The sequence below is a fragment of the Gymnogyps californianus genome, chromosome 1 (genome assembly GCF_018139145.2).
Source record: "Gymnogyps californianus isolate 813 chromosome 1, ASM1813914v2, whole genome shotgun sequence".
In the NCBI taxonomy this organism is placed as follows: Eukaryota; Metazoa; Chordata; class Aves; order Accipitriformes; family Cathartidae; genus Gymnogyps; species Gymnogyps californianus.
In genome coordinates, this window is record NC_059471.1 from 102,424,767 (window position 1) to 102,436,160 (window position 11,394).

Consider the following 11,394-nt stretch of genomic DNA (forward strand, 5'->3'; position numbering starts at 1 on the left):
TGCCTGAAAGGTGGATATTGCTTGAATTCCTCAGTTCTACTTCTTGAAAGAGAACCAGTTCAGTATTCATTTTCAAAGATGAAGCATGAATTATTAAACTTATAAAACGCATGTATGTATGACGCACCACACCCCAAAAATAAGCCAGTATTACTCTGCAGTAAGAGGTAACTACTTCACTGTAGGATGACATTAAACTTATTAACCCAACTGCAACTCCTAGTTTAATACTCCAAATCTTTGGCTCCCAGAAAACCCTGGTGATACAAATAGAGGTGAAGTAGCAATCAGATAGAACCAAGTCAAACAAAATGGCAGTTTGGGACTTGGTTCACTGACGTTGATGCCAAAACATCACTGACTTCAGTAACATCAGGATCAAACCTTGCCTGATCTGTCCCAATTCCGTAAAAGTAATGATGGACCTACCACTGCAACCATATCAATATCATGATTGTCATTTCAGTGTAAGGTAACAGTATATATGAACCAATCTGACTCAAATACCAGACGCACACCTTATTGAAATACTCTATGTCATGAGCAACACCTTAATGCACAACAAAATGGACACAGCAGCAGCAAATATGTAAATTGATCAAAGACAATGATTTAACTCAACCTGTTATATTTGACACATGCATTACCATAAGTTTTTAAGGCACATTTTTTGCATTTTCCGATACTTCCACTGCTATTTAAAATGTGATAGTTAGACAAGTATGTCTGCATAACTTCTACCTTTCTAATCCATGCTTGGGGACCACTGTTGGTCAGCTCATCTGAGGACAGTATCTGTGCTCCAGTACTTCCTGTGAACTGGCCAGGTATGGAGTTTGATTGAGCCCAGGCGTCAATCTACAAAATAAAAATCAAATGTAAGACCAAAATAAAAATTTGCACATTTTAACTTTGCAATTCTCTGTTGTTTCTCAATAATTTTCATAATGATTCCTTACTTATGTTTAGTGCTGTGTTCACTAACACTCATTTGTAAGCAGACGCTCCAAAAAGCTGAGCATCTTTGTATGTTAACACTAAAGCCTGAGCTCAAAGTCTAGCAAGTTCATAGTTCATGGTTTGCTTATCCTCAAAATCACTGTTATGAAGCACAAAACAAAGGCACAATTTTTAAACATGTGCCCATAAACTGGGCTTCCAAAAACCTGTACTTAAATACATAAGAAAAATCAGCTGGTATAACGAGTAAACATTTACTTTCTTTAAGCTCATCAAAATGCTGATGAAAAAGTGCAACATACCTGTTCCTGTGCACGATTTAACATGCACATGGCCTCTAAATCAAATGTGTTTTCATTAAGCCTTTTCTGAGCCACTGCTCGATCATTCATAGCTGTAGTTATGTCCACACCCTAGAAAGAAAAAGATTATTTTTAAAAGTACATCAGACCACAATAATATCCATTTAGTCTGGAAAAAGCTGTTGCAGAATAAATGCTACAAATACTACAAAGTTGGTTTCCACATTGAATACTTCGTTTGATATATAAATAGGCAACGTGAAAAAAATCCTGGGACTACTTGTTAAGTATACACAATATGGGCTTTCCTAAACAAATACAACATCTGAAGTTAAAGTATAACACCCTGATAATTTAATATCACCTGTACATGCAAAATATCAAAAGAATTACTACTTTGGTCACGAAAAGTTCTGGTGTATAATACTCAGAGAAGCATATTATTGTTCAATGGAATCTTAGTAACCAACAGAATTAAATGTAATTTAGCTAAGAATTAAAAAAAAAAAAGCCTTCATACAGAGCTGTTCACACGAGCACCTTATTATTAAGTCACACTAAAACTTCAACTTATACGTACAAAAAAATTACAGCAAGAATCACATGTATTCCATAATTGACTGTTTTGGAAAGGATTATTTACATCTGTGCTGCTGAACTAGAACAAAATTTAAAGAAAAACAGATTTGAAACTCTCTCACACATACTAATCAGAATCATTTGGGTAAAAATATGGAGGAAATGAAGAAGCTCAATGCAAACCTCTACTCTACGTGCAAAGGAACAAGAAACAAATCCAAAACATTTGGGGATATAAAGATGCAACAAATTATGGCTAGTATACAGCTCTTTTGTAAAACTACTTGTGCCTTGTTCTTCAGATGATGTGTATTTTATGGATCATTCTGTTTTGAAAGGAGGAAAAGAACAGTGCTCAGAGACAAGTGAAATTTCTTTGGAGATGAGCATGTGAAGGAGACTGAAATGGCTGGAACTGTTTGAAGCACAGAAGAAACCCAATAATCAAAACAGCAGGTGGCATATAGACATAAAGTAAGTTCATGGTTTAATTTTTTTTTTAATTTATTTTACAAAAGACTTCTATCTTTTGTTAGTCACCATCTCATAACCTTAGCCTCTCACACATCATACTAGAATAAAGTGCCACTAGAAGAAACTGAAACTAATTTAAAATTGACTCTGCTGAACAGAAAAATACAGTTAATCCACAAAATCCCTGTCACAGGAACCAGGTCAAGAATTTAGTAAATACTGAAAAACACTAAGAGACAGACGAATGTCTGCAATTGCATAAAATGGAGTAATTATTTTGGTACTCTGATTATTAAATCTTATTTTAAGATGGGGGATATTTTTTATTGTTTAGGATAAAAAGTATTTCTGTTGGGAAGATCATTGCTGAAACATCTGGCACTGACCAAGACAGACTTAAAATCCCAAGTCCTGTATGTCTATGAAACTGACGTCAGTGTTTGTTTATTGTCCCAGCTGACAAAAACCACAGATCATAAACAAGGCACAAGAAGAACTAAAAGATTTTCTAACGATCACCTAACATGACAGTCATGTATGTAAAAGAATGCCTCTTTAAAACACACACTTTCTTAAGTTACTAAGTTTCCCTTACATAGTTAAAATAATTCTTTAATGTTTTGTTTGTGAAACTGGTTCAGGAGATAAATAAAAGTTATTCTACTCACCAAAAGCTTCAATCCAGCAATACACATAGGCATGCAAGTAGTCCACTGAAACCACATTGGGACCACTCACATACTTAAACATACATGTGTACTTTAGTGCTTTACCGGACTGGGGCCTATTAGTAGATACCCTGGTTAGTTAGAATTCCCATACACTTTCCCCACATGGTCAGTCACCATTTTGGAGACCGTCATGGCTTTGTATTATGTCAAGACACTCGATGGCAGCTTTGGATCTTGAAAAAAAAAAAATCTCTGCTTGAAGTATGAAAAGTTATTATTATTTAGTCAAGTAAAACAGTTTCAAGTTCAGCATGCTAATCTCCGTAAGAGTTCTGCCTTTCCAATCCTGGCTTTTAATAACATTTTCCCCACAGACACAAATCACAAATATTGAAGCAAGAAGGAAGAGGCTAATGGAAAGCAGGCATTTTTGACATACTTCGTAGGTCCACTGATACACCAAATGCATTTACTACATTTTTTAGATCACGACCACTTCTCTGCATAGTAGTCACTTGCACATACTCCAAACTTAAATGCAACATTTCAACTCTATACTTTCAGACTTTCAAATATAGCTTCTCTCTCATAGGTTTCTCTAGCTTCTAGAGACATGCTGATACTTCAGATTACTCAAGACTTTTTCCTCCATCTCCTACCACCACAAACAGCTATATAAAGAGCACAGTGTTTTATTAAAACAATTTGTAATATTATTACCAGGGCCATTTCAGACTGCTTATTCCCGTAACTAATTCTGTGACTTGAATAAAAACATAACAATAAAACCAATTACGTATTTTTTAATGTCGATATAGACTTGCATCAGAATTGTCACAATCAGATTTCAAAATCAGCAACCATGAATGGAGGTAAATTATATATCAAAGTTCCTGAGGATCCAAGCACACTTCCCCACTACCCTACTCCAACAGCAAGGGAGCTTATCTGGCTTATTTTGCTCAAAGGAAACCATTTCATCCACAAAGAGTCCTCATAAGCATTTAACAAATTAAGCGGAGAAGCACTCTGTTACCTTTCAGACTCCCTGGAGAAACATACAGGGATTCTGCTACTAGAAGTGTATTCCTGTATTTCAAAATTAAGGATTGCCAAACCCAAGGGGATGGTATGCTCTGCTGTCAGCTAATGACCCTTGAAATCACCCTTAACACAAACCAATTTAAGGTAAATGCAAATAAAAATATTTATTTACAAAATATAAAAACAGACAACATTGTTACAAGCATTTATAAAGATACACGTGACAGAATGGAAAGAAACTTATGTTTAATATATTTACTCCAATGTCAATTTTTAAGGCCTCTTCTACATAATCAATACACAAACCATCAGTGCTTAGCTAACCCAATTTGTCAAAGACACAAGCCTAGCGTCATTGACAACCTGGATGCAGACATCTACAGAGCTCGCCTGAACTATAAGCGTATCATTAACCATTTGAAGGACAAGACTTTTTACCACCTGGTAAAAACACAGCCAAATGTTAGTATACAATGTTTCTACACTCCGGACTTTTTACATATACACTAGTAACTGGGAATGACATTCTGCACAAACATTTCAGAATGTTTGTCTTATTAGTGGTTCATGACAAAGACCAAACAGCAGTTACCATCATTGTTCTGAGGGAACAATGAACTGGGTGCCTGACCATCAAACTCTGAGGTATACTGTGAAAATGTCTGTTGAATGAGCTATATTTACTGTGCTTTGGTGCTGTAAAAGACCCAGAAGAAAATAACTTCTGTGCTTCAGGAAGTGAATTGTACAATCTTAGAAAGTTCTTGAAAAACAAAACGCACCAAGTGGAGAGATTGTTTCATCAGAAATTGATGTCAAGGCTTTTTTGTTTATTTGCTTTGAAAGGTATGAGAACAAGTCTTCAGATGCAATGAGGTAACATCAACTTGAAAAAATTAACATCTGTCTTAAATATTTAATTTACATAATTACAAAAACCCCACAAAATATCCTTTTGAAGACATTTCAAGGGGAGAAACATTTGCTTTTGGGTTTGTTTTTTTTTTTTTAGTTTATTATACATACAATTAGATTTTCCTTTGGAAGGCCACATGGAAGACAACTATGTGAGAAAACATGACTGGAAAGCTAAAAAATTAGTAGATACATCCAGATGAAATGGCAGTTTTAGAAACTACTTTCAAATCTATTTTTAATGGATTACATTTCAATGCAATGTTATTGCTCTAAGATTGGTAGGACAATTTTAATTATTATTAAATTCATTATTATGAAAGTCTCCACTTAGGGTATTAACCTCTGCAGGAAACTGGACAAGAAACTTGCTTTTCATCTTCAAGCAAAAATTTAAATTCTATTGAGACAAAGAAGTCACTAGTTGACAAAAGCACACAGTATGGATACAGGCTGCTTTCATCATTGCCCACGTGAGCAGACTGCAGCAGTTCAGATAATTAGCTTATTAAAGTGTTAGGTACTACCTATGTAAGCGTTTTTTTTTAACAGACTGCAATTTGATACCAGACTGACCAGGTAACGGTTTTGGTTTTCTTATATGATACGCTTTCCTTCCCTTCCTTACCTCAATGGATGGTTTGGGGAAAACATCATCCTTGCTTTCTTCTTTGCCTTTTTCAACTGGAACCCATTCTCCATAGACACTATCTGCTTCTTTTTTCCTATGTTGAGACCCAGATGAAACAGGAAATTCCTTCGACAGGCTGACCTGATTTTTTGGTTGTGGTGGTGGTGCTGGTTTTATGCTGGGAGTCTTAAAGAAATAAAGTTAGAAAAAGTTAAAACTTGAAAACACACAATACCCGCAACATGTCTTTGAGAAACAATTTATTGCATACACTTGGTATTAAGTTTTCATAAACCAGTCATCCTTCTTACTAACATCAAACCGAAAGCTTTTATAACAAATCATTTTAGCATAGCCCTAAAAACACACAAGTGAGCAACAAATTGCAGTATAAGAGAAGATGAAACAGCTAGAAGCTAAAATCACTTAAATCAGCTTCAGCAGCCAAAAATAGGCAAAACGTCACTCTCACAATCAACCTCCCTGCTTTCCCTCCACCCCATCATAAAGAGAACAATCTTAACCTGCCACACACTTATTTTGTAATGGAAAGCTCCAAAATAAAAATCCTGGGCAGCAAAAAACATTGGCTGTGATATCCACATGATGATAAAAAGCTCTACATTACTATACATAGAGAAAGCAGTTTTCAACATTTTGTTTTCTAGTGTTTGATTATTTTTTAATCGCAGCATGAATCTCAAAGTAGATTAAGTCTATGAGCTTGTTTTCCTTAGACAGTATTGCTAACATATTAGGAGTCCACAGAAATCTCTGACAGGTTCCTCTTCCAAGAGGAAAACGGAGCCCAGACAGCTCACAATACTGGGTAAACTCCTACTGTCAAAGGAACACGGATGGGAATGGTAATAAGACTAGAATCCAGAAAGAATGACATTAAAAGGGTCAAAACTGTGGAAAACAGGCAGAGCAGCCCATAACCACTGAACAACATGCCTCTTTGGAACCTGCAAGAATCCCAAGGTTTCTTGAGTTTTGTCATACCACTTGCTAACGGTACAAGATAAAGTATAAATCTATTTCTACCCTACATCTTATGTAAATATGTATTACTGCTTATTCTGTGTATGCCACAAACTATATATATTTGTACATAAAAATATAAATGCTATTTATATTTTCACTTAGCATATTAATACTTTTATGGTACTTTATACCCTGCATGGGCACAAAAAAACCCCAAAGATAAAACTGTTTAAAAAAAAAAAAGAAACCAAGAAAAAACCTAGACAAATTCTAATCCATGCTTCAAAGCACACGAATCCCAGATGCACTTAAAGAAACGCTCCCTCATTTTATTCCTTCCAACATGCTCATACCCAGAAAGCGTCAACACAAACTCTGACAGAGTCAAAAGCAGTCCCCCAAGAAGGGGCTTTAATGGGACATTTAGACCCTCTTAATGAGGATCACTGATGTTGCCTGTTACTCTTAACACAGCATTCACTTCTCTATTGGCTAATCTAAAAACTAACAGAACTTTTTTCTCCTTTAGTGAAACTTGAGATCTACTGAAGAAGCAGACATACAAGATTTGGAGTCTGCACAAAGCTCATGGCATCATCTTATTTAGAAGACCTCAAAATCCTTTTAGAATTTTGCTGGGGGTTTCTTGTTTGTCTTTTAAAGAAAAACAAGGCCGTTCCAAAAGCATTTTCCAATTCCAATGCTGTTTGCAAATCCATACTGGTATTTTTGCAATGCAAACGTGAAGTAAAACAGACCCTCTTTACGTTACTTAAGCTTTAAAAGCTGCAAAGACATTAATGAAAAAAACAGTTTCAATCCAATTACGGGAACTACCACAATTTCATACACTGCAGGTAAGTTTCCTATTGTATCAAGAGTACTTTTGACAACATCCCAGTGCAATTTCACCAGGATTATCAATCCCTGTAATTTCTGTAAAGTTACTTGCATTATTTAAAAATAACCACCATTTAAAATATTGAAAATTAAAGAAGTACTCACACTTAAATTGAAAAAAATGGGTTTGGGTTCACTGAGCTTAAAAGGATGATTATAGAAAGGACGTTCTTCCTCCTCTTCGTCAGAAACATGAGGTTTGTTCACTATCACATCATCTGTGCTTTGAGCAATCTTCTTGCATTTCTAAAAAAGAAAAAAAGGGGGACATGACAACTCTGAATAAACCTGGACTTTCAACTAAAACACACAAAAAGAACATTTTTACAAAAAAGTGGTTTTCTTTTCTAAAGCAAGAGGTACCAACTGAGAAAATCTTCAAGCAATTTCATCAATACATGTATTTTTGACATTTTACACACATCAAACACCTACCTAGGTTTGCTAGGCACTCATGCAGCAAATAATTTCACAGATGTAAGATTTCAGCAGCATACTCTAAAACTTGCTACACAGTGCTAGCTGCAGAATGTGTGTCTAAGGCTGCAAACATTCCAGAGTAGGAACTCACTGGCTGTTTGGCATCCCACATAACTAGCATATTGCAATCTGATAGAAACTTCAGTATAACTCACAAAACTACCACACAGGAAAACCTAGGAATTAATAGTTACTAATTCTCAGTTCCACTGGTACTGCAGGGACCTAGTCAGAAGACTGGCTCCAAAAGATCTCAGATTTCTTCTGAAATATTTTGACGTTGGCCAGGTACACAAGACATCCCCATTTTATATTCAACAGAAGCTGAATATAAAACATATAGGTGCTGTGGGGACACTGCAGTCAAATGAGAAGAGAGCCTGGGGGGGACGACAACGACGACACGACAACCAACAAAAAAAAAAAAAAAAAAAAAAAACCAAAACAAAACACACCACTAAAACACACCCACATTCTAGAGAGGCTAGAATTTTATGATGAAAAACTCTTTACTGATCATGGTTATCTGCACTCAGTGTTTACCAGTAGCAACTATAACTTAGTCAGTCCAAAATGCATTTGAGAACATAATAGTCTAGTATCATGCTTCTATTATGTCCCCATTAATGAAAAGTATACTTACAAGACTTACAAGACATTTGAGGACTTAATATTTGAGGAAATCATACCAGCAAAGTGAAGCAGTCATCTGATTTCATTCTAGTTCAAGTTCATACCATTGTAAGTCACATCTGTTTAATGACCTGATTGTTGGCATATAACGAGCAAACAGGCAAGCTCCATCACTAAAAATCAAGACACACTGATGGCACTGTTCTCATCAGTCCTTATTAAAAAATACTCCTGCACTCTCCTGTGCTAAGACGCCTCCAAACAATGACTGAAGCACATTCTTTAGGCAACAGGAAAAGCCTGCACTATTTGGAAAGCTCATCAACAAAACCGGAAGCAGTTTGTCCAGTTTGCAAGTTACAATGCAGAGAGGAAAGACAATGCAGTGAGCTTTGCAAGAAGCTGAACAGGCTCTGGAAGGGTTCTCCACTTGGGCACACTACCATATGACGATGGCCTGGACTGCTTCTGTGGCCAATTTTGATTCAACATAACAGGAACATCATCCAACAGATTCCCACAGTTTGAAAGGGCAAGGAAGGGGCAGGTTTTGGGCTTCCAGATTAGCACTAGCTACACTGGATCTTGGTCAGGTTACATGAAGAACCACTTAAGATGTCTCCACAGTGTATCTGCACAATCTCAGCTTTATTACTAACAAGTACTTCTGCTTCCACTAGCCCACACACAGCTAAGAGATTACTTTTCAGCAATTTGACATTGCTTAATTTCAGATGTTATTTCCATAAACAGATATTTCAGAACTGTCACACTGATGATACAATTAAAAAAAAAAAAGCAAAAAACCCAAGGTTTTTCCCATTCCAAATTTTCTCTCGTTTCTGGGGAAGAAAACGTAGGGGGAAATTAGCAAATTGAACAAGGTGACATTACTACAGTAAAAAGACAAGTAGCGATTTTTTCCCCACAATCAGAACAAAAACGTCCCATTTGTAGACTTGAACTGCAACAGGACAGAATTACAACAATACTTCTCTAAAAATATCTTAGAGTGCATATAAAAATATATAAAACTATGTGAAGTGGGCACTAGATTTTTAACCCAGAGGTAACATTTAACAATGTGAAATTCACTAACAAAATTAAGAACATAAAGAACTAACAACACCAGAACCAAAAACTAGAAGTGAAAGCTTTGGTTTTTATTAACAGCACTGCAAGGAGAACTACCAATTTGTACAAAACTACAATCGAATCCAAACCAAAAAAAAAGCAAAAGAATTGGATTTCATGCATTTCCATGGAATTAACAAGCCTGTTTTCATGACTTAAAACTGCGTAGAGAATAAGGGCTCAAACCACATGCCAGCTTACACACGAACCAAGCACAAAGAACGACAGCTTGCCTAGAAGTCACAAAAAAACAATTTGCTTGTTTTCAGGTTTGATACTGTTGTTCTTGCTTACCTCAGTGAGCTCCTTTAGTGTATCTCTTGATGACTTCTGATTGGCTTTGTCATCTTTCTTTTGAGATAACAAGGGCATCAGGCTTGGTGGTAAGGGAACACCAGACTTAGCACACATGGCAGCTGCATTAGCTTTGGCTATTTCAAGTAGCTGGGCCTTGTCTAAAAAAAAAATTTTTTTTTTTTTTTTTAAGAAAAATTATTATTTTTAAAGATTCTTGTTTTAATAATAAATAAGCATGTCTGGCAGACTAAACAAAGTACAAAGAGAAAACACAAGATTTTACCCACACTGTGCATTTTTATGTTCTATGAAAAGAACTAAAAGTGTACTTAGTTGCTCGGGACTTTTTTAAATTTGGTCTACCCAACAGACAAGTGAAATTGCAAATTTAACACAAAGCACTGGAGTTCAAATTACAGCACTCAAAATCCTCCAAACCCCAGAAGTTCTGATGCCTCTTTTACTTCACCAATTCATTCTAGTTTTGGAAATACTGAGTCATTTCTACACAGCATAAATTCCAATGTCTACTTCCTAGCCATCTCTGAAAAGCATTCAAAGGTCTGGAGGAAGTCCCCTCAAGTCCCCCAGTATGTAGCCTGAAAGCTACTTACAACCAACAGAAAAGCATAAGCACTGAATAAAATGCACATTTGTGTAAAATACAATTACATGCAAAACTGTTAATAAAACAGTATTTTGCTTTATTAAGGAAAAAAGCACATGTGGCCCTATCACAGAAATAGGGAATGAAAATAAAGTACATCTTATCTGATCTGCCAGTTCGCAAATAAATGAGTTACCACTATCTCTGTAAGCATACAGCTTTACAAAAATCCTAAAAGGACAACATTCCTTTACTTCTTAAGCAATAAAAGTATATAGATACAGACTTGTAGGCAGATTCAAGGATGCTCATTGATTCTCACATTCTGTACAAAAATACTTCTCTGGTAGAGAGGCTTCCATGGTAACTTTATGAGACAGGACTAAAAGGATCAGAACCTGAGGTCCACAAAAGGAGGCTTCCTCACACACTGTACAAGAGCTCGTCTCTCAAAATTAAAATCTTCTGTCTCCTTATGTAACTTACTACCTAAGGAAACTACAAGGACAACTTTTCTCTGTGACGGGAGGAAGAGAGCAGTTCATTAGGATTTTTTCTTTTGTTTTCCAATCAGCTGGGTCTGGGAATACTTTCAGAAATGAGTCTCCCTTCCCTTTAAGTTCTTACCATGGGAACGACACGAGACAGAGTAATGAAAACAGATATGCATTACAGCTGACGACAGAGCTGAGAACTCTCCCAACTGGTACTTACTCTCAAATGTTCTTTCATGCCCAATTTGTTCTGAGGAAAACTAGAAATTCGTAAGTTTCTTACGGA

At 36.0% G+C, this 11,394-nt stretch overlaps 1 protein-coding gene across 4 annotated transcripts in view; it reads right to left on the reverse strand.

Moving 5' to 3' along the window:
• SON (SON DNA and RNA binding protein) overlaps positions 1–11,394 on the reverse strand; it is a 39,842-nt gene that overhangs the window by 12,686 nt on the left and 15,762 nt on the right. For all 4 annotated transcript variants that reach the window (XR_007768198.1, XM_050915072.1, XM_050915073.1 and 1 more), the window contains exons 4-8: positions 10,005–10,165; positions 7,569–7,709; positions 5,574–5,762; positions 1,263–1,373; positions 742–858 (exon numbers count right to left, since the gene is read on the reverse strand). Coding sequence is in view for 3 of the 4 variants with exons in the window: in XM_050915072.1 (XP_050771029.1) it covers positions 742–858; positions 1,263–1,373; positions 5,574–5,762; positions 7,569–7,709; positions 10,005–10,165 (719 nt within the window). In the remaining variant the exon portion in view is untranslated. The remainder of the gene's footprint in view (positions 1–741; positions 859–1,262; positions 1,374–5,573; positions 5,763–7,568; positions 7,710–10,004; positions 10,166–11,394) is intronic.